Here is a 27,989-nt window from a genome sequence, read left to right as displayed (position 1 = left end):
GCCAGCCGGGAGCAAGAGCAGTGCCTCTGGGGCCAGTGCGGGGCTGGCCTGGGCAGCAGCAGGAGGGCCTGGGGCTCTCAGGGGGTGTCCCAGGAGCACCTGGGCTGGAGCTGAGCCCAGGCCTGTGAGAGCAGCTGTGCCCGTGGGGTGCTGCTGCTGAAGGCAGCGCTGGCACAGCCCTGGCAGGGGTGCACGGAGCCAAAGTCGCTGGAGGCTGCAGCTGGTGGCCTCAGCCACATCCCCAGGCTCAGCTACATGACAAAATACAGCCACTGCCACCTTTTCTGCAAAATCCACAGATTCCACATTAAAAGAACTTTATTTTTGGAAGAGTACTTGCTCAGCTTAATCATTTTGCTGTTTTTAAACTGCATCAATATCTGTGTCACCTCGGTGGTATGGTACACTGTCCTATTGAAACATGCCATATAGATTTTGAATAAATAAAGCTACAAAGCCCAAGTTATGTACAAAGATCTTAGGCAAAGGTATTATGTTTACAAACCTATGTACAATAAAACAAATGTAAACAGTCAAATGCAGCAGAGGATGCACAGGAAAGGAGGATCATACAAGCCCTAACAGCAAGGGGTGATGTTCCCACCACCCTTCTTCTGGGGGCAATGTTTTTTTCTCAGCGCTTGTAACTAAACCAATGTAGAGCTGCAGAGCCAACGGAATGTGATGGACCAAACTGGGAAGAAGATCTTTTTAACCTACTGATCAAACCCCAGCTGGGCTTGCTGGTTCATTTTGAAATCCACCAACTCTGAGGCACATAGACAGAGAACTCGCACAAATACATTGCTTGAAAGACCCACAAGGTACACAGTCGCCCAAAACTGTCACAGAAGCCTGCAGGTGACACTGTAAAATCCAGTCATATATTACACAGATCTGAACATGGTTTTGATGGTTATGGGGTCCTGGGAGGGGGCATGGCATGGGCAGTGTGGCCCATTGGCTTAGCGGCTTCCTAACGAGCTCAGCGTCTCGGTGCGGAGAGGTGGGGAAGGCTCGTTGCGGAGGGTGGCTTCCCGGGGCTGGGGGCATTGGGGTGCAGGCACCCTGCAGACTCAGCTCATGACAGCAGCCACACGTTGCTGACCTGCCACAGCTCCTGTGCCAAGGCTGCAGCCCCACTCCCGCTGCCGGATTGGGCTCAGGGCTGTGACAGTGCCTGACAGGTGCTGGGCCTGGGCCGGGTGCCCCCAGGGCTGCTGCCACCCCTCTCCTTGCTCCCCCCCCCAGCCCAGGCCCAGCCGAGGCGCAGCCCCCCGCTGCTGGGGCTGCACAGGCAGGGCTGCAGCTGCTCTTGTCCTCCCCTTCCCGCTCCGGGGCAAGGCCGGAGGCAGACACCCACCAGCTGCACCCTGCACAGCCGTTATTTATTAATCTGCAGTAACTCAGTTACAGACCCAGACCTGATCCCCAGCTGCAAATGTCTTGCCACCTCCCTCACCTTACCCCGTGTCTGCTTTGAGGGGTTTGAGCCTGCTGGGGAGTAGAGCAGCTGCGTGGTTAAGTGGCAGGATCATGGAGGGGACGGGCAGCAAGAAGTGTGGCCTTTAAGAAAAGCAGCGAATGTTTTTGTTAGACCAAACCTAAGTTAGAGAAGAGATAAAGTGACAGGGCAAGGAGCACCTGGCCAAGGTTTTGCAGCCCCTGAAACAGAGCACTACATGGCTCAGCTTGTGCGACGCGGCGTGGGGCCAAGTCAGAACATGTCCACTACAGCAATAGGAGAAAGTTAACTATTAACAAGACACGAGGGGCTGTGAGCACAGGGCCTCCTCCAGCAGCAGCCAGGCAGGGACTGCTGCACACCACGGGGCAGGTTGTGTTCCAGGGGGGCGGGAATGGGGAGGAAACTGAAGCAGTTCGTCTCTTGGTGGGCTGAGAAAAGCATCCGCAAGTCCAAACACCACCTCGCGCTGACTCATACGCTCAGGGGGAGCATGCCAGGTGCCGATGAAGGTCTGGAGGCTCCCAGTCCAGGGGAACCTTGATCAAAGCCATTTACTGCCCTGAGAAGAAACAAGAGACAGGCAGGTGAGTGACAAGCAACCCCGGGAGCTGGTCCCGCTCGCCTCACCCACCACCAGGAGCTGGAAGACAGACCCACCTCCTTCCTCCTCAGACACCTCACAGCACCCTCCCCGAGACACAACGCAGATGGGGCAGCGACTGCAGGGGGAGCTGAGGGGCCCCAGCCTCGGGGGCACAGCCACGCTGTAGGCCTGGTCCCCCCGCAGCTCCCCTTCCCCGCGGGCTGCAGCCGCTGCCAGGCCCAGCAGGGCACAGCCGGGGGCAGCTGCAGGGCCAGCTCCAGCCAAGCCCCCGGGGTCCGACACAGGTGGCTCTGGGCAGGCTCTTCCCAGTAAAGCAGCTGGGGAAGCACGTACGTACACACGGGTGTCCGCACACAGCTCCGGGACAGCCGCACAGCAGAGAAGGGCTCTGCGAGGGCCGGCTGCAGACACTGCAGCACAGCAGAGGCTGGGGGGCAGCAGGGGCTCCCCTGCGAACCCCCAAGCCCCCAGGAGCCCCGGGCTCGCCCCCTCCCCGAGCTGCTGTGGGAGGTAAAGCATGCAGAGCCTGCTCCCTGCGGGCTGGGAGAGGAGCACCTGGCTACGACAGCTTCTCACTCCCTCCGTGGCTGACACTGACATCTTCTCTAATCAGGCTCAACTCACAGCACCCGGAGCTCACCCCGGACTGCTCACCATTGCCACAGCCTCAGGGCCAAGGAGCAGTTCTTTCCCTCCCTCCCTCCGCCAGGACAGCTCGCCCACCCACCGGCTGCCCCGGAGCGAGCACCTCGCCCCCGCGTGCTGCCAGCCAAAAGTGGGAACAAAAAGAAGCTGGAGGGCTCCGGGAGCAGTCAGAAGCAGCCGACTGGGAGCTCTCCGCTCTGAGGCCTCGGGCTGCACCCAGGGCAGCGCTCAGAGGAGCGCAGCCTGACGGCCTGCCAGCAGCTCGCATGAGCAGGGCCTCGGGGCTGCGACAGGCTCACGACTGGCCCCAGGACAGACGGCTGTGGGTTCCGCACAGCACTGGTCCCGTGCTGCTCACACTCACCGCTGACCCTACACCTCCCGGGTCTGGGATGTACAGACCCTGCCAACAAACCCAGAAGCCGCTGCCGTTGTGCTGGACAATTACGAAACCCTTCCAGAAGGGCAGATGACGAGCTCAACTGCACACTCGCGAGCAAGGTCAGATTCCCACGGTAACCTGGGGCTGTGCTGCTTCCCGCACCAGCGCTAAAGCAGGGAGAAAACACCTTTTCCATCTCCTCCCCACTAAGCTTGAAATTTCAAGCCCCATTGGAGTATTACTTTGATACATTTCAGAGACAAGTGCCTCCAGGACCGCCTGCAGCAAAACGCTGCCAGAGGAGGCTTAGGGGCAGATGCACTTTGCTAACTGATTTGAGCGAAGGGGCAGGAAGCCAACCTCCTCCCAACATGACTCTGCAAATTACTTATCAGCTAGAAAGCTGCTCTGCCAACTAGGACAGGGGAGAAACAAAAAAACAAATAGGATTAAAACATGGTAGTTTGCTTCCTTTTGAACAGAAAACTGATGTTCAATAGCAGCAGCATGGAAGGGTCACGTCCGGCAAGTCACGTTAAACCAAAGCTCTGCAGGTTCGTCGTGTTTCCCTGGGCAAAACTCGGAGCCCTTCTCGTGACAGACAGACGCTGCCCCACGAGTGCCCTTGCTCCACGTGCTGCGCCCTGCCTGGGCTAAAGTGGGACAGAAGTGACACAGAAGTGACGGCCGTGTCCTCGCAAGGCAGCGATCGGCTGCGCCGTGGCACGAGGCCGAGGGCAGCGCACGCAGCGGGGGCCGCATCCCCACGGGGCTCCAGCTGCACTCGCTGCCCGCGGCCGCCCCGCACTGCCCGAGGGACGCATTTGAATTAAATCCCAACACATGGCATTTGTGCATGGCACTACACCAGGGACCGGCCAAGCCAAGCAGCGTTCACTTCCGGTATTGCTATTTTTGGGGCACTGGCCACTCCCAAACAGGGTTTCACCCCGTGGGGAAGTACTCAGCTGCAGCCACCCCCACCCAACAGACCTGTCCGTGCAGGCAGCTTCACCTCTGAGGGATGCCACGCACATCTAGCCCTATCCCCAGCTCCTGCTCTGAGGCACATTTGGCAGCGTGGGCCCTTTTCAGTCTCCCAGAGGTACACAGACAAGGCCAGAAGCCACGAAGCCATCGGGCACTCCGCACAGACGCCACACAGCTGTGACGTGACCCAACCTAAATCACCAGCATCACAAATTATCCCACGAAGCCTCAGACAAAAGGGAGAACGATCCCCATCTCAGAGCCGGGGGCAGCAAGGGGATGAACGCTGCAGACCCGGCGCTGTGCGGCATCCCCCGTGCTGGGGCAGAGGCCTGTGGGCACCCCCAGCCTGCCCGGGCGCTGCCCGCAGCTCCTGCCCTCGCGGAGCGCCCCGCTGCCTGCACCGCAGCCCGATGCACTGGGGAAAGGCCAGGGACTCCCTTCTGAGTCCTGACCTCACTCTCCGAAGTGAAACCACCGGTGGAGCACGTCGATCTCTCCAGAGGGACCGAGGCCCTGTAACCTATCTTTACAGAAAAGCTGTTTTAGGCAGGCGTGATGTGGATTTGCTGGCAGCAGCGCCGTGAGAAGTGGTGAGCATGAGGACATCGGTCACACGAAGAGGTGCCAGCACCGCGCAAGATGGGGAGTGCTCACAGCACTACGATGCACAAGGGAGACAAGCAGGCTTTCTGATGAAGATGGAGAAGATTAAAACCTTGTTTAGAAGCTTTGTGAGGTTTCCCCATGATTTACTAATTAAAAGAATATCAAGACAGAGCAGAGCGCTCGTTTGCGGCAGCAGCTTCTCCCCGGAACAGCTCCCAGTGAACCCGCACTGTTCGTTGTGTACTGCTCGCCCAGACTTGCCCTCGGTGCAGAAACAAAGATCAAGAAGCAGCTTTGATTCGCAGGAAGCCAGATCAGTAAGTGGGACACAGGAAAAGGCTTCAAACAGTAGCAGCAAACGGGGGGATGCTGAAGGCTGGCATTATGGCTGAGTTTATAGATGTTTTAGCAGCCATGGACTTCTGTTGTTAACAAAAATGCACAAAAGAAAGAAATCAGCATTACTGCAGTTAGAAACAAAGGAAAATAAAGTTAAGCAGAGCAATTCTTAAAGAAAAGAAAACAACTGTAGTGTGGTGGATGACTACTGACCAACGAGAACAACCTGGGAAGGGAGGTCTTGTGCTCAGTCTCTGGGGCCAAAACCCACCCGTTGCGGCGCACCCAGAGCCAGGAGGAGCACGCACATCGCTCCCCGCTCGCTGCTCTATCCAGGCTGACACACGCACGGGGTGACCGCACACAGAGCTGGCGCTGCCGGGCAGCCTGGGGACCTGCCCTGGGTGATAAATCCCAGCCAGGTCGCTCGCTTCCTGCTGCCGCCACTTTCCCCGATCGCTCGGACCCGACCCGACACGCTCTGCAGCGCCCGCCCTGCATCCTGCTCGGGGCTCCTCAGAAGTCAGGCTCTGGCGCTTCCAGCGGAGCTGAAGCCACCGGTCCCTGCTGGGCACGTCCCCCGCAGCCGCTTCTGATGGGCCCTGCCTGCCCGTCCTGGCAGCAGCACGAACCTTGTGCCCATTTCCAACTGCTCTCTCTGCCCTGTGATTACTTACGGCAGACTTTTACTCACTGATCCGTATTTCGAGCTGTACTCTGTATTTAGCACAATGTCTCTGAGACTCCCTTAACCCGTAAGTATCACACAGAACCTCACCAGAAGATTGTCTCGCAGCTGAACAACCCAGCCTGAAGAGTACACTGATGTGATCAAAGCACCCTTGGAGCCCAGCTTATCGAGGAAGCACGAGGAGAAGGTTCCCAGGCAGATGAGTGCTTTACACCAGCTCCCTGACCCTCCCGAGTGCACCAGCAGCACAAGGAGGCACAACACGTAGAGCGGAGAAGCTGGCAGGAGGATGGGGCAGACTGAGCTGGCGGGGAGCTGTGCTCCAGATGGGGCAGGGCACTGACCCTGCACACTCCCTCAGGAGCAGGATGAGCCCTGGGGTCCTGCTCCCGCTGCTGGCAGGGCAAGGGGCTCACAGCCCTGCTCCCGTCCTCCCCCCTGCTCCGCAGCACCCTGTGCAGCACCTCGGTGCCTGCTTGCTTTGCCACGACCACAGCTACGGCAGCTGAGCAGCAGCCAGCCAATGCCCAACGCAGTGCTGAAGGAAAAACATGACCAAAGGGCAAAATTCACGAAGTTTCAAAATGAAGATGTCACCGAGGTTTCAAAATTCACTAAGTTAGCAGCGCTACTTCGTCCCGTATCTCTGATGCGTCCGGTTCAGTCAGAAGCATGCAGGTATTTGAAGAAATAGTAAACCAAGAAAGCAAGCAGCACTCAGTCTTATAGTTGCAACTGGTCACAGCACCAGAGAGGTTTATCTAAAGTAAGGAGAAACAGAGATTATAGCCTCAGGCTTTGCTCATTGCCTATTAGTTCGTAGCGCTGGGAGAACTACGTCATGCAGTTAGCACAACCACCAACGCTGCACCTCCAAGCACCAGAGTTAAAACGCATGCAGCTTATCGTGTAAATGAATTCATTTACCCATGACCAAGGTGGGGAATATGACCTTTTCACGCCTAGTGGAGAAAAATTGAAACAGTTTATGCACACAATACAGACATTCTTGGGCATAACCCCAGACGCAAGGAACGGGGAAAAGCAGGGGTGCTGAACCAACCCTCGCCTGCCCTCTGCTCTGTGACCCCTGCGTAAGGACGCTGCTGCTCTGCACGGGCAGGGGGGATCCCCCTTCAGTGACCACCAGCACCCCCACCACGCTCCAGTGCTGAAACGCATGACCCAAATAAAAGCTCGGAGCACTGCAGAGCACCTTACGGGACGTGGATTTACTCAGCTGCACCTAATGTACCCACATTTAAGAAGGCTCCCTCTTTTCCCGGGATTTTTTTTTTTTTAAACAAGGAAGACTAGAGAACAGCAAGAAGACCCTCAGTTCCTTTCTGGTGTATCACAATCAGGGCTGGGGACATCACACAGAGGTGCTTTTCACATTTAAACTTTAGCTTGCTTTTTTTTAAAAGAAAAAAATCATAGCCCAGCAGATTCACAGAAATGCCCTAAGAATAAACACCGACTGCAATGACTCTGACGTGCCGGAAGGCAGGCAGAGGAGCAGGGTAGAGGCAAACAAGCAGTTCACGCCCCAAGGAGCAAACACCCGGTCTTGGCTCACTGCTGTCCCTGCTCAGCTGTTCTAGTGCCAGGCCTCTGCAGAACCCACCAAGGTCAGAACCATTTTATTCCCCAGCTGGATCGAAGTTTATAACAATTAAGAACAATTACAAGAAGCGAGCATCTATTGGAGACTGTTTTCAGGTGCTGTTCTGCTAGGTCCTGGTGTCTGCACAGAAAGATCATGTTCCTAAAGGAATGAGTCTGGAGGAAACTGATCTTATGCTAGACTTGGCAGAGCGTAGAAAAAGGAAAGAACAGTAGGTAAGTCCTGCCTCCTCCAATTCTCCAGCAAAGCTCACTTGCAAGCCCAGCTATCCTCCAAACGTCCCCCAGAGCGATGCTGAGGTGACTGCTCCTATCCCTGCTCCCACCACGCCAGCTCCTGCACCTTGAGCCGCCTGCTCAGCTCCACTCAGCAAGCAGAGAGCAGGCGTTTGAGGAGAGATGGAGGTTCATCGAACATTTTAACCAACAAAATGGCAAAGGAAAGTAAATGGAAGCGTAACGACGTGACTGAATTACCTCTGTCACAATCCCACCACCCAACAACTGGCTGTTCATAAGGCAGCGGCTGCAGATTGGACCGGGTCTACGAGCACACGTGGCTGATTCAGGCTCCAGCGACAATTTGGGGCAGGGAGGAGAGTACAGGGGCTGGAGAGAAAGGAGGAGAAGAGGGGAGAAGAAAGGGCACTCCTCAGCTCAGCCCCTCGTGCCCAGCCACCTTGACGTGCAAGGGACCGGGCACCGCCAGCAGGCGGGCGCGGCGGGGCCGGCCTCGCCGACGTGAGGGCTCTGTCCAGCTTACCGGTGCAGACACAATTATTCAGGCTTTACACGGGAACTGTGGCAGCGTGCATGCAGCACAGACACCGCATCCGCCCCCAGAGCACGAGAGAGAGGCAGGAAGGCAAAGCGAGGGCAGCTGCGAGGGGAAGGGGCAAGCCCCCGACCCCAGCAGCACATACGAGAGGAGGAGAGAGACGGGACAGCAGGGCCCAGCAAGGGTCTCACAACGTGCGGGCGTGCGCATCAGTCATTTCCACGCACTTCTCTAGCCTGCTAACATCCTCCAAAGTCTGCTGTAGAAGCGCTCTACCGATAGGCTGCCTTCCTAAGCCTTTTTCAGCTACAACCTGCTCTGAGCTGCAGGCAGCCAGCCCAGGTAACAAATGTGACGACAATCTGGATAATTAAAAGTGACCCCCCCCGCCCCCATGCAGCAATCAGCCTATTTGTCACACCACAACTCAATATAGCCACACTGCCTGCTAAGAACAGCTCTAATCTCTCCCTAGCACTATCCCGACAGCTTGCACACGAAATGAAGCCTGGGTTGCAAGCATGAGCACTGCTGTGGGGGTGCGTGGACCCCAGTCAGCCTCCCAGTATGCAGGCAACCCTGAAGTCTGTCCAATTTGCAAATGATGACGACCTTGTTAAGTATCTGAGCACTTCCTTTCCAAAAGCAACAAAAAATGGTTGCTCTAAGAACTCTGTATGCCAGTTTCTAAGCAGCAACTTGCCCTGCTACCCACATAGCAACATGATTCAGCTCACAGGAGAAGGATTGCAGAAGCCCAGCTTGACTGTTCTCTATATGGCACTCTTTAGGTTGCTAACAGCTCATTTAATGCTCTAAAATAAATTCCAGATTGAGGGTGCGCTGAATATCAGCATTAAAATTGCACTGGCTTGGGGTTTAACGGGGAAGACTAGCACCATGGAGGGAGCACAGAGGGTGTTTTGCCCGGTGACACCAAGCACAGGTTTCAGTATCACCGAGTAGCCCCGGAGGAGCGCTCGGCTGCGCCTCCTGCCCTGCAGCGCTGCTCATCCAACCACAGGGACCAGGGACGGGGACGTCCTCCTGCTGAGCCACTTCCCCATACGAGGGGAAGTCATGTGAGAGTGGTTTTTCCTGTGAAAGCGGTTTCTGGCCTCCCGGCTGATGCACAACACAGCCGGGACGAGTACAGCTGCCCCTTCCATCAGCCAGAATTACACAATCAGTGACATTTTCTTTTCCACTAATAGAGGGGGAAGTAAGGAGGGCCCCACCCTCCAAGCGAGCCTGTGCTGCCCACACTAAGCTGTTCGTACTGAGGGAATCTCCAGAATTGTGGTCAAGGCACTCCCCACGCACCAGTAGCTATGGCAACTCCACCACTATTTCCTTGAGATCCTTTCGAAGGCCACGGTCTCCCCACCAGCTGAGAGATGAGGCAGCAGAGGGGCAGAACTGGTGCTGACATCCTACCAGCTGAGAGGTCACACACTTGCTTTTCTCTTTGCCTTACCTAAGTCTACATTATTCTTGCTTCTTTGCCCCCTTGAGAATTTGGCTCCACAAATCATTTGTCTTATTGGATGAAAGCTGTGGTGGGCTAAAAACAAGCCAACCCCCCCCCCCCGCCCCGCTTCACGTAGCATCCTGAAACACACTCCCCCCCCTTTAGTGTAAAAAATCAACCCTGACTTACCCTTTGTCAAAGAAGGAAGTATGTCCTGGATGAGGGTACTTTGCACCATTGCTGTTTATCATGCTGCTGTTAACGTTCCCTGAAATATAGGATTTCCGTGATGCCTGGTCCTTTGCAAAATTTCTGCAAGCAGCTAATTTGGATTCTAAGGCCTGTGAAAGGAGAAAAAAAAAGTAAGATTAAGAAAAATATTTTGCTACTCAAGTTCAGGCTTTGACATGACCGTGATCTGTGTGATCACCCCAGTGTAATCATCTTTGGCAAAAACTGATCTAAATGGGAACAAAGCTGTCATTTTCCTCTCTGTCATCTATCCACAATTGAAACCCACACAATGAGATGCTGATGCCGACTGCCACGCACATTTTGCTTCCATCAGGGCTAGGATTTTAGAACATATCAACTCTCATTTAGGTACCGAAAGTAAGAATGTAACTTGGCAGAAGTTACTGAAACCTCTTGCTTTAAGAACTTGAGCGAGGCTGGCGTAAACTAACCAGAGGACTCAGAGAGAACCAAAAGCAGAATCGTCAGGTTTTGGGAGTAACCGCACATTTGGAAAATTGGAATTTTTCCCAGGACAATGTCTTCTGGCACTTCTTTCTTAATCATTGTCTGAAAAACACGGCTAGTTTCTTAATCCTCCCTGATAGTCTTCAGCAGAAGAGGTGCTACTGACACAGCATAAGACAGCAGAAACAAAGGCAGCTAAGCCCATCCTCAGGGTTTCTACCTCATCTCTACTACTTCCAAGCTAGCCTGGCAAGATCTTTTTCCCCTATGCAAGGTAACAGACCTGCCTCATCCACTGACTCCTGGCAGGAAGGAGACCCAAACCCTGATTCTCTCCTCCACTTCAGTACGTTCCCTGCCCTTTCTGTCATTTATCACAAACCGAGGTTTAACTTGGTAAGACTGTCTGGTCCAGCAGAAAATCCTTGCAATTACTTGCTATATCCACCCTACATGTGTATGAATTCCCACACTCGCAGGCACATGGAGACAAAATTTCAACTCAATAGTACATGAGGCTTTGTCAGATTCCGTGTAGTAAAGTACTCCATTAATACCTTACTGATGTACTAACAGAAATAAGGGAACACTAACATCATCCTCTAGAAACCCCTTTAATCTTCCTTAGTGATTATATATAAAGATACCTATCTATCTCTTAGTCTCGAAGCATCTTTCTACTGGAAATATCCAGTGTGATCTGCATCAAGTAATTTGCTGTCTCACAAGCAAGCAAGAAAGCTGAAGGGAACTTCTTGGAGAGAAAGGGAGTCTGAGGCATGGGACAAGGTATCCTGCGTGTAGCCAGCGCAAAGAAATCCTGAACATCCTATAATTATTACTAAACAAATGCATGAGCCGGAATTTTTCATCACTGGCAGAGCGTGTGTTTAAGAGTAGGCTGGGAAAGAAGCATGCTTATTTGGCATTTCCTGTCCTTGCAGAGTAATCGCACAGGATTGTGATTAAGCTCCCTAAATCCCCTGCAGACTCTTACTCACAGTGATCCCATTTTAAACATGCCACTCCATAACCCTGAGTCATCCTGTTGCCCTTTCAAACCAGCTTTGAGCTCACCGGCTCCAAATGTAAGCAAAGATGTCATTTTTAGCTCAAACTTTGCTAAAACAACTATCTTGACTGCAGCTATTTCTGTTTTCAGCGTTAACCACAAGGGACAGAGGAAAGCCAGCCCTGGAGGCTAGGCACCGAGGCTACCCATGCTTCCACCCAAAACACTAACCACTGTGGCACTTAAAACAAGCTTCTCGTAACTCAAAAGTCACGTCTTCAATCAACTGGAAAGCCTGGCATCCTAAGCAACACCGTAACAGATGTTTAAACCACTTCTTCCCTGCTTAGAGTTGTAATCCCTTTAAAGGCTCACACATTTCACTTCCCGTTTAACTACACATGGGAACATTTGGCTTTCTCCTGATTTATTTTTTCCCTTTCTTACCCAAAGGGCTCTTTTTTAAAATTTATTTATTTCATTTTTCACCAACACTCGCAGATCTCCTCAGGCACAAGAAGAAACACTGACAGTCTGATTTCAGCTCACCTGCTGTGACATAAAACAACTATGCAATGGGCACCCCAAGTCTGAGGTTCAGTTCTGAGTCCTGGTCTCATTACAGAGAAAGCTGCGGGACCCATTTGAAATATGCACAAGTGCCCAATGATGTCTAGCCCCATGTACCAAAACGCTTCAAGATTGTTTTTACTCCAAGTACGAATTTCATCAACAAAGCTGGCATCAGAACTTCAGCAACCTGCTCTACAAATCGGGATTTAAAAAAAAACACACCATATTATTACATACTAAACACTAAATGTGGATGACTTGGAAGAGACACATTGGAAACTACAGCATGAACTCAACATGGGCCACAGCCCTCTATAATTTGCTTACAAGGATGAGAGCTCAGTGACAGCAGCACAGAACTAGAGACATCTCAGTACAGAGCACTCACCCCCACTTTCCGTAAGAGATCTCCCACAATGTTGAGTGCAGATATTCTAGCTGAAGGGGTAAGAGGGCTGGTACCAAATCCGTTTGGAATAGCTGCAAACAAACATGTTTTATTATTACGTGAGTTGCTATGTGACTTGCTCCTCCACAGTTCAATTTTTAAAATAACTTCAGTATCAAAGGGTAAATCCAAAATCCTACTGCAGGCTCTTCCTACTGTTACTCCACAGTAACACAGGCTGCACAATCACTAGCCACGGAAAGAATAAAAAGCTTAATTCCTGTCCACTGCCTCCTCTTCCATTAGACCTACATGCAGAGTTCATGCACTCCCCATCTGCAAGGCTTCTGCCTGCAATCTATCTAATGCAACCAGAGCTTCCCCTGGAATCTACTCTAATTTAGAAAATAAATGTCTTAATCCTTGTGATTGTCCAGAGCCTTCCAGATGGGAAGAGGACTGGACTAACATCCTGCTGCCTCACAGAGAAAACAGCACCCCTGAAAGCAACTGTGGTAACAAAGGCAGTCTAGACTGTCACAATTACTACCCCATTTACCCACCACTGCTACCCTGCACTTAAGCTGAAATATCAGTCACTGCACTGCCCTGCAACCCCAAACGTGCTCTACTGCAGAGTACAATCCCCACCACCCCAAAGCAGTAGCTCAGCTTCTGAATCTTTCTTTTCCATAAGATTTGCTCATGATACTCAGTAAGTAGGCCTGATGCTGGCCCACGATTTAAAAATGTAATTTTTAAATTACATTTATGTAATGCCCGTTGGATCCACATGTACCACGTTTACTTACACATGTGGATCACATACCACATGATCCACATGTTTACTTAAAGTTTACTAACAAGGACCCGGTCTGAAACTATTTTGACAAGCAGAGCATAATCCCAAACAACTAGGCACAGCTTCTAGGAATTCTACCTTTTGGGGAAGGAAAACTATTTTCTGATCCTTTTCCAACAGGTGTAGCTGGCAAGGAGAGAGACGCCTGGACAGCTGAATCCATCTTTTCACAGTCTAGAGTCGGAGAACTAGGCGCAGACTTTCGGGTGACTTCTTGTTGCCTTTCCCGTACCGCGAGCTCTTGCCGTAAGTCTGAAGTTGGAAGAAGGAAAACACAAAAAACACACATTATATTAGCAACAGATTTCTCTAACATGCTAATCATTTTTTGAGAGGGGAAAGGGGAATACTTTGCAACAACCAAAGACTAATTCATTGTTGCTGGCTTTCTCCAGCAAAGACCCCCGTCTCAATTCAGACAGCTCAATACCAGCACCTCCCATTACAGCTGGATGTAAAGAGGCAGCAGAGATCCCCCAGCCCAGAGAGCTGCGTGGCCCCAGAGGGCACAGCAGGTGACTTGACCTCAGCATTCTTCCCCACTTGCAGTTTGGTTCCACGGAAAGCGTGCTTCGAAATACTTAGCTGGTTACAAATGCCTGCTGAACTGCATTCAGCTCCTGCTCAAATAGACGCTGGGAAAACAGATTAATGACCTAGTCTTGTGTTTCTAATTCCTCATGTTATTTTTCCAGTTAATAATTCACAGGACTGCACACCAGCTAGAGACAGTCAAAGGGCTGTATCCAGTGTTTCTTGACTCCTCGGCAAATGAAAGAGCAGGCTGAAGAAGCCAGTAGTCCAAACTAAAGAGAATTATAGAATACTCTGAGCTGGAAGTGACCCACAAGGATCATCAAGTCCGTTGTACAATATGGCTTTTAAGTTTTCCTCAAAATCTTTCCTAAAAATTCAGGATAACAGCACAACTGAAATGAAATCCGATTTGGATTCCTAGAAGAGTATTTGTGGCTGTTCAATCAGAAATGTTATATCTGATTTTGATACCGTGTCTGTTCTTTTAGTGGCTAGCATTCCTGCTTGCTTACGTGGGAATAACATGCAACTTTGCTATTCCAACAAACACTAAAAATTTCCAAAGAACTCATCCGAGACAGAGGACGTCTCATTTGACGATTCTTCCAGTGTTCTAGAAAATAATCCCCTAGGTTTTGCTGTTTTCTCCAGTATTATTGCCCTAACCCTAGGCTGCAATACATACATATCTTCAGAAAATTCTTAATCTCCCTTCTCACACTTATTATAAATAAAACTGTTTTCAATAGTGGCTTTCAATTTGTGGGGCGCAAACGTGCTTCAAAGAGGCTCACAAAGAACACCAACAAAAAAATCCCAGCCTATTGTCAAGTGTATGGCCTTACAGTCAGATCGTGGTCTTCATTGAGGAATTGTTTTAGAGAGGTTCACTTCGGAATGAACGTTGAAAAACACTGAACTACTGCGATGGCAGGCTTATGAGCAGATTGTCCCATTAGAGAAGTCGTGTTCCCCAACCATTAAAAAGAATAGAATACCAATAAAAAAAAGTTTCCCCCATGTCCTCAATGTGAAACACACCAGGGAATTCCCAACTCTTGATTATAACCCAGAAGACTATCTTAAACATCTCTGATCCTACAGGTCTAACCACAGTCTTTACTGAAGTATCTTTAATAAGCCAGGTGATTTCCAACAGATTTAGAAAGTATACAGTAGACAGAATTTTAAAAGATAGTTGTTTGCCATTAATCATGCATTTCCCTGTCATCTCCTGTACTTTCCCTTCCTATACAAGGCACAAAACCACAGACAGTGGGATCTTTTGGAACACAGTTCTCAACTCTATTAGATCTGCGGAACACAGTTTTTTTCTACTCACTTTGGTTAAAAATCCTGAATGAATCTGATATTAATTTGGCCCTACATGCAGATTTTTTTTTTTCCTCTTAGCTACAGTGGACATACAAAGAATAGAGAATATACTGTTAGTAAGCAAATCCCAATGCTTACATCACAATACCAGTTTGAGTGTCATTATGTGAGCCTTTCTATAAACACGAGCTTTGGTTGCTACACGTCTGTTATCAAGCCAACAATGTATCAAGACACAGAAGTAATCAAGAAAGCCGTACCTCTCGCTTCATCCTTTAATCTCTGTACAGAAACTAGCAATGATTCCTTGTCATCCAGTTCACTTTCTAAAAACGCATTTCTCTCAATGGCCTGGTTCAGCCTTTGTTCAAAGTCCTCCAATGAAACTATTGTTGCCCTAGAAACAAAATCCAGAATATTAGGTTCTTCGGCTCAACTAACATAAAAGAGTATTCAAAAAACATACTAGAGGAAAAATGTTAGCAGGGTCTACGTTCAAGTTAGTCATCTGAAAGCTATGGAAATGCTTCTCCGAAAGGACTAAAACTCCAGAGAAGCCAGGGAGTGAGATGAAAAGAACATGATAGCATCTGGCTCTCTGAGATGTACCAAAGAGCTGGAAAAGAGCCAGTCTAGCGCACCTCGCTCCATTCTTCCCAAGCCATTCTGCAAAGCCGTATATTTTATCAGTGAATCACCTCAGGAGGAACAGGCAACAGCCCAGAAAGCAGGGCACTGGGATATTCGTTCCATGATTTCAGTGGGACAACTCGTATGTGTCAAAAGTTAGTCATGAGGTTAAGAGCCTTGTGGAAACAGGGCCTCAGCCCTTAGATCTTTTTGCCAGATAGCCGGAGGCTCATTCCTGGTCCCACTGAATCAATGGCAAAATTCCCATTCAGCAAAACGGAAGCATGATCGACTCCAAAACTGGGCGTTTCTAACAGCAGCCTGTTCATTTTGTGCACTTATACAGGCCACATTTGTTCCCTACAGTCATTAAGCTGTTATGCAAGGAACAGGAGACTCCTTTGGCCTGTTCAATTTAAAAGGGACTATGTAAAGCACTGGCTTCTTACTTCAAAGGGGCTTTGAGCTACAAGGATCACAAATACAAGTCACCCAGCTGGTAGTATCAAAACCAGTGCACTGGCCTGGCTTGCTCTGAGCCTGCTCGTGCTGCTCAGTTCTCACACGAGCATGAAGCATTTTAGGTTTTGCCACAAGCTTTTCTTGATGTAATATAACACTACCAGCTGATGGAGGTGAACTCCAGGAGTAAAGTTGCACTGTACAAAGAATCAAGCATCATTTTTTTAAACCATGTGCTTTTTTTTTCCTCTTTAAAGAAATAATAAAGTGATGGATCTGAGTAACAAAGAAAAGATCTAGTGAACACTTTAAGGAAATCAGAGGACTGCAGCCTTCACCTCTTTGCACGTTCCAAGTCATCGTTGGCCTGTTCCAGCTCCCTCACATACTTATGTAGCTGATCTTTAATGGCCCTTGTCTGGCTCAGGTCATCCTCTAACAACGACACTTGCTTGTAGCTTTGTGCATACTGGTGCTCCAGTTTCTCCTGAAAGAAAGAGAAGTAGCGAGATAAACATCAGTAGCATACACCCTCCAAATTATCAGTGGTAAAATGGGACAAACAAAGTGAAATACTAGCTGCAGTCTGCTGATTGCTGGTAACACACAACAAAAAGCGTGAAGGCAGAAGGACCATACTCCGAACATCAAAACTGGACACAGGACAAAATGACAAACACCGCATTGTGCGCTGACTTCTCATCGCAACCCAGCTGGCTGCTCAGAGATGCATCCCTGCATCTGTTCCTAACAGCCTGCACTGACAGCTGCTCTGAAGCCTCAAACATCTAGAAAAACAGAGAGAAATCTAACTGCACAGCCTCCCCTTCAGTGCCTCTCTCCCCTGACAATAGCCGCACTGTTACCAGAATGCATCTGACATCTCCATTACCAAAAATTAGAGCTGCTGAAATCTGTTACAAAACCTCCAGGTCCACAAGCTTATCTTTGAGAGACTGGAAGAATCAAGTCCCAAACACACTCTCACCAGCTCTAAGGGTACAGACAGGGTCTTATGGAAAAACTACTGACCTTAAAAAACACGTACTGGCCTTACAGACATAACCGGGACTGGATATGTGAACAAGTAATCCCCCAAACCCTATTTCCGTTCGGTAAGTTTTCCAGCCCTTGCCTTCACTAAACTAATCCGAAGTTACCAGAAAAGATACTTTTGAAGAACCCAAAAGAGGCAAGAATGTTAACACAGAAGCATTAATTAAAAGGCATCATCTGCACACACAGATGCAATTCCTGTCTCCACAGATATGGCTGTTAAGAATTAGGAAAAATCGCTCAAAGATGCGCACAAATCACCCATCTTCAGCTTTCTTTAAGGTCTCGTAAAACCAAGGAGACATTCTGGCAAAAAAAAAAAAAAGAAAAAGATTGCAAAGAAAGATGACAACGCAGTGGTCTGACAAAACATACTTGTGTTGTCCACCCTGTTGCTATGCTGATGTTGCCTGGGTAAATAATAAAGCTACCACTTGGCAAAGCCTAGAGAATTCAAATAAACAAGCACAAACTCAATGACAAGAGTTTAATGATGTGAACAAGAAAAATTCCTCTAGAAATTTCTCTGGTAGGTTGCTGCCTTATTTGGAGCACATACTGGAGATCCTCAAGACAGGATCTTAAACAGATGACTCCTTTACTTCATTTGGATATTCAGTGACCAAGAACAGAACAGACAACCTAAAATGATATCCAAGACGTATCTGTAGGAGAGGCAATGCCATTACACACAAGACCTACCTTTAATGTTTCCACTTCATATTTCAGTCTTTGGTTATCTGCTTGCAAATCCCTATTCCTCTGCTCAGCTTGCACTAGCTGTGCCTCCAACTCAGCCTCTAATTCTCTGCTTCCCTCCTGAAATTCAGCCAGCTCTTCGCGAGCTTCCTGGAAGCTGTAAGGAGACAATTTAATCAGTTGAAAATGCAGCATCTCTCAAGTTAAAACAAAGTCCACGGCTCTTTAAAAACAATCAGCTGAAAAAACGCGAGTTTTAAAGTACTTAAGCATCATCCACAGACCTCTGCAGGGGAGAATGAAAAATGGGGAAACAAAGAAATTACATTAAGTTCAGCTATAAAAGGAAATTCACTCCCTCACATCAGACAAACAGCTACATTAAATACATGTGCAAATACAACCTGTATCAAGGCTGTTTCCAGGAATCAGGGAACCTGATGAATACTTTGTACTCCCCTAGCTTTCACCCTAGCAGACTTGACAGAGCCGCTAAATAAAGTGAGCTTTTAACCTGCTTCTGGTCAAGCACTGTAACAGAACAAGTTACTGTATCTCTGCACTACCTGGAAATATAAGGTTGCTGAAAAGCATTAAGCTTTGAACCTTAGGGTTACTAAGCACTTTGGAAGGAAGCCAGCACTTACTAACCTTGTACCACTGCAAGGTATTAAATTGCTAAAAGTAGCCACTCCGCATACTTCACTTATTAATTTTTCATCGTTACCATACGTCATAGCTCAGCTCCTAGCAAGCTGCAGAGAAAACTAACGAAGCTTTAGGAAACTACATACCCACTGGCATCAGAGGGAGACTTTTCTGACACCCAAGAACAGCCCGGGAAACCCCCCATGTGAAGGACAGGCCCCTTCACATGCCCACTCCCATCCCCATTCCCAGGAAAAAAAAAAACAAAAAAAAAACAAGGCCAAACAGAAAAGCAACTTGCACATTGGGCTCTTTGGGCTTGAGAGAGGTTTCACTTCTATTGCACACAAGTAACACTGAACGCAAGAAAAGCTTTCCAAAGAGAATAAAAGCTGGGAGCCTGCAGTCATTTTTTGTAACCAAAAAGCCTCGTGCCCCCTTAAAACATGCAGTGGCACAAACACAGGCTGGACTACAAAGTACAGTGCATTTCAATAAATTGCAGCAGCCACCAAATCAGTCACTTTTTATACCAGTAACTAAACTGCAAGAAGCCCAAGGGACCAGCAATGATATCATAAAGCCCAAAGGCAGCTACTTGCAATAAAACGTCAAGTTACTACTCAAGGCAGCACTTTAATTATACAAAGACGCACGTGATAGCAAAAGGGGCTCTTCTCTTGTTCAAACATGCCCAAAACATAGCCTTGAGTTCCTGGCATGGTAGCACTAAGGAACACTCCGCTTCCACAAGGCGGGTAACATAAAAGCTGGATTTAAAGCTGGAAATAAAGACAGCTGTTTTTAACAAACACCTAATACTCATTTTGGTAAAATCTTGCAGAGAATCAGATTAAGCCACACTCCGATCATCAAGAACTGTCTGCAAATCTACAACAGTACCTTTGCTTGTACTTCAAGGAAAGCTCTTTCCAATACGCGGTTTCCTCCTTTGGACTTGAAAAAGTTGGGATTTCTTCACTGTCCATGATCAGTACGTCCTGTAGGGCACAAACACAAGAACGTGCTCAGGACAGGCAGACAGGCAGACCGCCCCAAAACTGCTGCTGGGTGCTGGGCTTCGTGGCACGGCCTGGCAGCGGCATCCAGGCTTGGCACTGCGCAGCAGGACGCTAACGATCCCCCATGACCATCACTCGGCAGAGACCTGCCGCAAGTAATGAAATATCATCCGGCTTCAGGAAAGGCTTGTGCAGCAGCCTGAAACGAGACCGAAAGCGTCGGCTGCGTGCTGTAGCTGTCACTGAAGCATTAGCTAATGCCACGTGCTCATTTAGGACCACCGCCGGTAAGGATGCTGACATTTACAGCTACCACAGTTTCCACTTCCATTTGGAAAATGTTCTTAGAGGTTCTGCCTGCTGCCGCCAGCACCGCGATGCACGCTGCCATTCCTGCTAGGGCAGCAGAGGCACGAAACGAGCGAGCCCAAACGCTCTGAGGTCAACAGCCAACGAGCCGTGCTGTGGGCGTTAAAACTCGATTTACTCTTCCCAGATTGAGCCCAAGCTAATTTCGGCTTCCATACCGATGAGGCAGGTAACAGCAGCCACCCCGACACTCGCTGTGCCCTCCCCAGCCACCCCAGGGCAGCTCTCCCCAAACCCCGTGCCCCCCTCCCCAGGCCAGCAGCTCCCGCCTGCCTGGGGTGTCACCGGGCAGGTGACAGCCGCGCTCTGTGGCGCGGGAGCAGCCCCCGGGGTGTCACGCAGCCACTTCAGAGCTCTCTCCGAGGTCTTACTCGACTCGAGGCAGTCATTTCTCTCCCCCCTCTCCAACAGCCAAGACTCAAGCTCGGTTATAAATTCCTGGAAAGGAATAAGCTGAAACCAACCTCTTCGCTATGGCAGAGGCTTCAGCCAGCGCTTGTTCCAAGCTCATGCTGGCGGATTAACCAGCAATAGCTGACCTACGGGTCCCGCCTTTCCCTCTCTGAGAGGCGTCAATAGCCAGCGCTGTCCCTCCAGGCCGAACCGTGTCACACTGACGCGTCCTGCATCGCCGTGACCCACATTCCAGACGCCCAGAAGTGGGACAGAACACCCCAGCGCTCTCACCAGGGGGCAGACGGGCTCATTCCCCAGCCTGGTACTCAGCTCACAAAGCGAGGCACAGCCAGCACAGCCGCTCTTCAGCTGGGACCGCAGCTGCCACCACCCAGGGCACAGGACCAAACTCACCCTGGGGGTGCTCAGCACCTCAGAAGCGCCCCGACTGCCTCCCCGTGCTTCCTGCACCTCTCAGTGCCGTCAGATCCAAGCTGCCCGTCGTCAGCCAGGCCCCCACGCTGCCCGACACCTGACCGCGTTTCCTTTCCTGCACTGCCCTGAGCTGAATAAAGCACCCGTGTGGGGCACCACCAGCCCTCCCGGCACGCGTCCGTCCAGTCCTGCTGTACCTCCCGATGAAAACGTCTTTGGCGTACGCGCTTCAGCTGCCACACCTGCTGGCGAGGCAGTTTAATGGCAACCCAGGAAGAAACGGAGCCCCGTGCAAAGTGCCTGCTTACGGTGGATGCGGAGCCCATGAGTCACCTCCCGAGCCGTCAGGGCTTCACAGGCGGCCGCGGCAAGGCGAGCAGACAGCTGCTGTGGCTCAGGCACACGTCAGGCAGCTCCTGGACTGCACGCGCAGATTTGGGGGGGGGGGGGGGGGGGGGGGGGGGGGGGGCGGGGGGGGGAAGAGAAAGCGATGAGCAGTTTGCCTTGGTTACCGCTGCGTGCCGTCCGTAACACCAGTCCCACACGGATCACGCTGAAACCGCTTCAGTAAGAGTCTCCTGACCTTCCCCTCAGTCTCTCCAAGCGTGCCAGCTGAGGGCCTAGAGCAGCAAGCAGCACATTTTCGCCAAAATAACACAGGCATAGCACTGAACGGGGGCAGCTCCCAGAGCTCCAGAGGAGCAGATCTGAGGAGGTAACCCGCCAGGAAGCCCCACGTCAGCGAAATCCAGGATGCGTTGAGAAGAGAACTCGCACGAGGAAGCGCCTTGCACCATTTCCTAGAAGCGGGCGCCACAAGGCGCGCCTGGGCCCAGGGCTGCTTCCTGCTGGGAGGGTGGGGAGGGCTGCCCGGGCCCCACACCGCAGAACCTGGGGGATTTCCACCCCCCGTCCAAGCACCGCTTCCCTGGAGACACCGAAGGGAGGAGACTCGCCCTGCGGTGCTTCAAAGCCGTCAGCACCCCTCTTCCTTCACCAGTGGGGTGTCGGAGAGGGACGGCGCCGACCTCCCCAGGCCTGCCCGCGGCCCCTGGCACACTTTTCAGGCGGTGGCAGCTCGCGCTCACCCGTGCCCGGGGTCCTTCCTCGTGCCCAGCTGCCAGCCCTGATTTTTCACCTGCCTCCTGCGCTGCAGAAACACCTCTATCAGACACCAACACGCTAAGCTCTGACACCCACATCCCGGTACGCGTGCACGAAGCTGTACCGCTCGCTTTCTCTCACGTGCACGGGGGACGGGAGCAAGATAGGAGCGCACCCACCACACAAACGCGGCGGTTCGGGGCCGGAACGCTGCTTGGAGCATCAGGAGAGGCAGGCAGCTCCCACGCCTGCCACCGCTCCCCATTCCCTGGGCTCACGGCGCAGAAAGCCAGGCCCGCAGAAAGCAGCCCCCCGGCGTCACCAGGGCACAAGCGCCCAGCCTGAGGCATCCGACGCGTGGGACAGCGTCACCCACGGCGTGCCGAGGGTTGCACAAGGAGCGCTTTGCTGCAGCGCGTCGCCGGCTGTCCCGGCTGGGGGCTTTGTGCGAGGGGCTGAGCCGGAGCACGACAAGCCCTTCCCATCCCCGGGCTCCGTGCAGCCGTGGCACCGCCAGAATCGAGCCTTTGACAAAGAACACTGAGGCTCTGAGGACACGGACAAGACAATGCAGCAGCGTCTTCCAGGGGAAATGAGAGCAGGCTTACGCCGATGCCCACTCGGAATTCATCACAACACAGCTCAGCATTCACGCAGCGCCCTGGGAAAACTCAGTTGCGCGGGCATAGCTCCAGGTCCGAGCGGCACTAAAACAAGAGCTGCGTTCAAAACACCGTGGCTCCTTTCAAGCCCCCAGTACACGGTCGGCGGGACGGAGTAACTCTCCTCTTAAAACAGAACAACTTTTCGATGCTGTGATCGCACAAAAAACAAACAAAAAAACCCTGCAGCTTGTAGGTTATGAACTTCTCTAACTGCATCTTTTTCCTCTTCTTTTTCTTTTTTAAAATGGGACAAATGTGCTTTCCTCACCTCCAGAAGCAACCTGCCAAGTGGGATGCTCAGCATTTTCTGAACCCCACATACAGCAGAAGGAACTGAACAGGCAAACAGCATGTTCCTCAAGGGCATTACTGGACCTTGCATTCAAGGCCAAACCGAAATCTTCACGGAGCCACCCCTCAGCTGAGCCATTAAAACACAAACACAGCACCTTAAAAAAAACTGCCCTGGCTCCCCATGTGACTGGAGGCTGCAGCTAGGGCTCGGATCAGATGTCAGAGCACAATGCCACGCTCGACATCCAGCCCAGCGCCTGGACTCCTCTCCGCCCCTTCCCACAGCCCAGAAGCCGCTGCTCCGCTCTCGGGAGGCAGCTCAACGACACTTCTCGGCTCTTCGCAAGCTACAGAAGCACATCCAAAGCGATTCGGAGCCTTGCTCAGATGCAGCTGCGATCGCCTGACACTTCCAGGGAGCAATCACCGAGAAGAGGCACAGCGATGGCACCGATCGCACCAAGCCGCGGTGCGAGGCGTCCCACATCCACGCTTTGTTCGCTGACCCACCACCAAAGGCAGCACAATCGCCAAGCGACCTTTGGAACTGAGCAAATACCCACCTAAAATAGGACTTGGCAGAGAAATCCTGCCAAGGTCACATCCGGCCTCCAGTTCCCTGGGCTGTCGGCGCCCCAGAGGGGCCGGGTGCCTGCCCCTTGGTGCTGGGAAGGGCTCTGCCAGGAAGCTTTGCTGGGGCCCGGCAGGCAAACCCAGGCCTTCCACCTGCTCCCATCTCAGAAAAGCAGAAGAAAACTTGTTTCTGCCATTTCTGGTTGTCAAATCACAGGAACCAAGAGGTAACCCCCGAGCTGGTGAAATTCTGGATTTATTTTATCTCAACCCCAATTTTGGCCTCAAAGCATGGCCGGGCACCTGAGCGCTCCAGCAAAAAAAAAAAAAAGAAACAAAACAACACACAAATTTGTGTTGTCTTTCACTTATTAGAATATGGAAAACAAACAAACAAAAGCCGTGGATTAGGTTTCTCCAATCAATTCGTGCTTGTTTTTCTCATCCTGAAATAGGAGCTGGAGGCATTTTCCTACGCGTGTTGGAAGGCTGCCTGCTCCCATCACTGCTTCGGAAAGCGAACCTCTGTCTTTTCCTGCAGTGCTATTTTTGAACTGAATGTTCTCTGGTGAACCACAACAAATGCCTCCCTGCCTCTTACAACAGCAGCATACGAGCTTTCGGGAGGAAAAAAGAAGTCAGAGAGCACGGCGTCAGCACAGCGCTCCCTCCCCGGCTGTAACCATAAATCCTGCTTTTCCAAGGCGGGCAGCGCGGCAGGCGGGAGAGAACCAAACCGACCTGCAGGATCCTTGAGCCAGGCTCAGGCTAAAAGCCTCCGGAACAGCCAGGCACCGTACAGTAAAGCCGCCTCATCCTGACAGCCACTGTGGAATCAGTCTTATTCGTGTAATACAGCAAGCCTGTTTTGCATACATGGCCAAGGCTTGCACGCCTAGCAAACAGGGTACCTGATGGGGGAGAGAGGGACATGCACCCCCCCACCAAAAAAAAATAAAAGCAAAACCAAACCAACCTTGCCACATTAGCCAGCCCTGCGACGCAAGCAGGGAAGACAGAAGGAAGGCACTAATATGGGAAGCCTCTTTTCAGAAATGCAGCTACAACTACCTAAGGCATCAGAATTTCCTGTTAAAACCATCGTTTCCTTCACACACCTGGCAGTTTAAGACAACCTGCCTCCACTTGCTCCCAGCAGCACCACCGAAGCACCTCCTGCCCAGAAGCAGCAGCCTCATCTGAGAGTTTAAGGCAAACACAAAGAGCCTGTGACAGAGGCCGGCACGCAGGTCCCTCGAGCCTCCCCATTATCTCAGCAATTAATGCCATCCCAGTGACGAAATTCCCTGGAAAGGCGGTGGCCAGAGGGCTGAGATGCTTTTGGACACTGCCAAACAACGAGTGACTGGGAAGCTTGAAGGGAGGAGCACTTAGCACAGGTTTCTCCTGAGGTGGGGGAATCCTCTGTTGCCTTTTAAATCCCTTACAATCCGGCGGTGCCAGGGAGGGAAAACCTTTCTGAAAAAGGCCACCCAGACACAAGCCACAGGCTGGCCATAAGCAGGGGGACTCGGGTCCCTTCAGCAAACACTTAACGAGATGAAAGTTTTAAAGAAATCCCCGAACTGTGCTCTGATCGGGGCAGTGAAGCTCAGCGGGCTGTACCAGCAGAAGGCCCCTCTGGGGCTACAGCCGTATGGAGGAAGCCACGCTGTGATGGGAGCGTCTCCTTCTGCCCCGGGGTGAGCGCAATAATACAGTGGTGAAAACGCACTTTGCTTGAACACACTTCAATTTTATCTCGATTACGTTTGCGGGGACGCAAACATCAAAACACTGTACGGATCTCCTTTTTTAGTCCAACTTCCCCCACTTCTCAAAAATAACCATAAGAGATTGAAGGAATAAGGAGCACTTTGCTCCTGTGCTTTTTGGTAGCCTAATGTGTCGCCTCCAGTGACAACTCTCCTCGTGGCACCAAGGTCACAGACGTCAGCAGCCTTACATTCCCTTTCTCTCCACTTTTCCTTTCCCTTCTCTTCCCTTCCCCTGCAACGGAGGTGTTATCTCACACACCTGCAGCTCCACACGATGAGGAAAGGAGGGTTTTACCCCCAGGAGGTGGGGAGGAAGCTAAATCCGTACGCCTCTGGACATACACCTTCACCTTTGTACTCTTGGTAAAGCGCAGGATCAAACTTGCGCACCAAAAGGTGGACGCCTGGGCTCTGGCTCCACACACACAACACGAACACAGCCCAGCCAGGTCTTGTTCTGAGAGCGGGACAGAGCCGAGGCAGCCCTGAAGCCAAAGCCCCAGCCCAAACCACACAGCACTCACCCCCACCTCTCACACCCCTTACAGCCGCACCTACCCAGCACTGCCAGCCAGCACGTCTGTGCAGTCCCACCACTGCCGCACCACATTTAAATACAAATAAATAAATATCAAAGCCTCCCGGCTGCTTTTCTGCCCCAAGACGGCTTCTTCCTGGGCCGGTTACCAATATCTAACAAAACGCTGACCTTGCCAAGGCAACTTACCCCCTGTGGCGTCCAGGAATTTTTATGCCAAGGGAAAAATTGCTTGAATATCCAAGGAGCTGTGCCATTTCACTTATTTAACCCCCACTTTGAGCTCCACGGGCCCATAAAGCAGCTCTCTGCCCTCGCGACCAAGCCCGGGCAGTTTCAGAGGGCGCGGCGGAGCCCTGAGTCACCGAGCGCAGCCCGGGGAGAGCGCCGAGGGAAGCTGCGCGGGTGCGGGCAGCTCTCCGCCTCGCTAACACGGGGAGATGCTCGCGGGAAGTCACTGAACCCAGAGCCCGGCCCCGGTGCTGCGTTCTCCCTCGCGTCAGCGCGCTCGGCCTTCCCGGCACGTCTGCCGCGATTTGGGTCAGACCCATCAAACCCCGGGGAGAGCGGGGCGGGGGCGGGGGGGGGGGGGGGGCTGCTCGTGTCGGTACAGCTCGGGGCAGGCCGCGCTGCGGGAGGGAGGCTCACTGACTGCAAAACGCCTGACGGAGACCTCCCCGAGGCGAGGACCCGCCGGGCAGCCCGGGCCGTTTCTGCCAGAGCAACGAGCCAGGCGGCGGCTGGGAGCGCGAGGCCCCCGGGGGCACGGCGAGGACGTGCCCCGTGCCCCGGTTCCGTTACGGGGCTGCCCCAGGGCCCGCTGCCCCCACACCACGGCAGCCCCGGGCAGGCCGCGGCCCCGGGGACCGGCCCCGGTGCCCCCGAGCCGTGGCGGCGCTTTGGGGCCCAAAGCCGGGAGCGGGGCGCTTCGCCCCCCCCCCCCGTGCCGCCCCCTCAGGGTGCCGGGGGGGGGGGGGGCCGGGGGGGGCCCGGGGGGGGGGGGGGGGGGGGACAGAGGCTCGCGCAGGGCGGTGGCCGCGCAGCCCGGCCGGTCCCGACAGACGTGCGCTCCCTCCAATAGCAGACGGCGGAGCCGCGCCGCCGGCCAATAGCGCGCGCGGGGGGGGCGGGACGTGCCCCGTTGTCAGTTGGCAGCCAATCGGCGGGGCCGCGCGGGGCGCCCCAGGCCTCCGGACTCCCCCCCCCGCAGCCCGGCCGAGCCCCGCAGCCCCCCCCCCCGGCTCCCCCGCACCCCCCCGGCCCTCGTCCCGGCCCGGCCCCGCCGCTCACCGGGGCGCATCGCCCGCCGCAGCCGCCCGGCCTCGGAACCGCCTGATCCGGGCACCGCGGGGCGGGGCCACGTTATTACGCGAGGCGGGGGGGGGGGCGGGGGGGGGCGGGGGAGGAGCTACGAGGCGATGGGCGTGGCTGCGGGGCGATGGGCGGGGGCTACGGGGCGATGGGCGTGGCTACGGGGCGAGCGGGTGGGGCTACGAGGCGAGGGGCGGGGCTACGAGGCGATGGGGGCGGGGCTTCCTCTGGCCACGCCCCCCCGGGGCCGGCGGCGCGGGGTTACCCGAATTCCCCACTTTCCGGGGCAGAAACGGCCGCGGGCAGGGCGGCAAAGCGAGGCCGGAGCCGCCCCGTCCCTCCCAGCCCGGGAGCCGGGCCCGGTGCCCGGTGTGTGCTCGTGCACCCCCCGTGCCCTCCGAGCCCGGCTGCTGCAGGCAGCCCCTGCACCCCATCGCCCCCCGCCTTCAATGGGGCGCCGCCGTCCCCTGAACCCCCCCCACCCCCCCACCCCGGGGGCAGCGGGGAGGTGGGGGCAGGAGGCAGCCCGGGACAGCCGGCCCTGTCCCGGTGTGCAGCCCCGCGCGGTGCTGGGTGTGCGCAGCCCAGCTGCGGGCAGGCCGGGTGCCCGGCACTCTCTGGGGGTGGTCGGGTGCCCACCGTTGTGCTCTCGCATGGGTTGGGTGCCCACCACCGTTACGCTCTGAGCAGGCCGGGTGCCCATCCCGGGGCTCTGGAGCAGACTGGATGCCTGTCGTGGCCTGGAGAGGGTTGAGTGCCCATCTCTGGAGCGGGTCGGGTGCCCGCCATTTTGCTCTGACCAGGCTGGGTGCCCATTTTTTCTCACCGTGCTGCCAACACCACCCGTTCGCACCATGTCCCCACTCTCAGTGCACTTTTCCTGACGCCCCAAATCCGCCCTCACCCCCCGCCTCCTCCCAGCCCTGCCTCTGCCAGCAAAGCCGCAGCGGCGGGGGCTGCGTTTCCCAAGACGCCCGCCGTGCCTGCCTGGTTAACA

General features: G+C 53.1%; 1 protein-coding gene across 12 annotated transcripts; it reads right to left on the bottom strand.

Annotated features, from left to right (window-relative positions):
- Nucleotides 1-300: 300 nt before the first annotated feature.
- On the bottom strand, nt 301-27,093 carry NDEL1 (nudE neurodevelopment protein 1 like 1). Of its 12 annotated transcripts, none has more exons than XM_040530513.1 (10): nt 26,972-27,093; nt 19,411-19,508; nt 17,863-18,016; nt 16,443-16,591; nt 15,273-15,409; nt 13,219-13,392; nt 12,279-12,370; nt 9,793-9,944; nt 7,832-7,963; nt 301-2,027 (listed from the first exon to the last, which is right to left on the bottom strand). In XM_040530513.1, exons 2-9 carry the CDS (start codon nt 19,494-19,496, stop codon nt 7,867-7,869), a joined length of 1,041 nt encoding a protein of 346 aa, XP_040386447.1. In that variant the 5' UTR covers nt 19,497-19,508; nt 26,972-27,093; the 3' UTR covers nt 301-2,027; nt 7,832-7,866. The 12 variants fall into 12 exon arrangements, with proteins under 12 accessions (XP_040386447.1, XP_040386453.1, XP_040386448.1 ...); XM_040530519.1 differs by lacking the exon at nt 7,832-7,963 and adding an exon at nt 6,656-6,690 and having other exon boundaries at nt 26,972-27,055; XM_040530514.1 differs by lacking the exon at nt 26,972-27,093 and adding an exon at nt 25,871-26,238.
- Between the last annotated feature and the right edge of the window lie 896 nt (nt 27,094-27,989).

This window comes from Cygnus olor, chromosome 18 (assembly GCF_009769625.2).
Source record: "Cygnus olor isolate bCygOlo1 chromosome 18, bCygOlo1.pri.v2, whole genome shotgun sequence".
Taxonomy (NCBI): Eukaryota; Metazoa; Chordata; class Aves; order Anseriformes; family Anatidae; genus Cygnus; species Cygnus olor.
The sequence above is the reverse complement of the archived record's forward strand: the minus strand, read 5'-3'. Positions and strand labels throughout refer to the sequence as shown.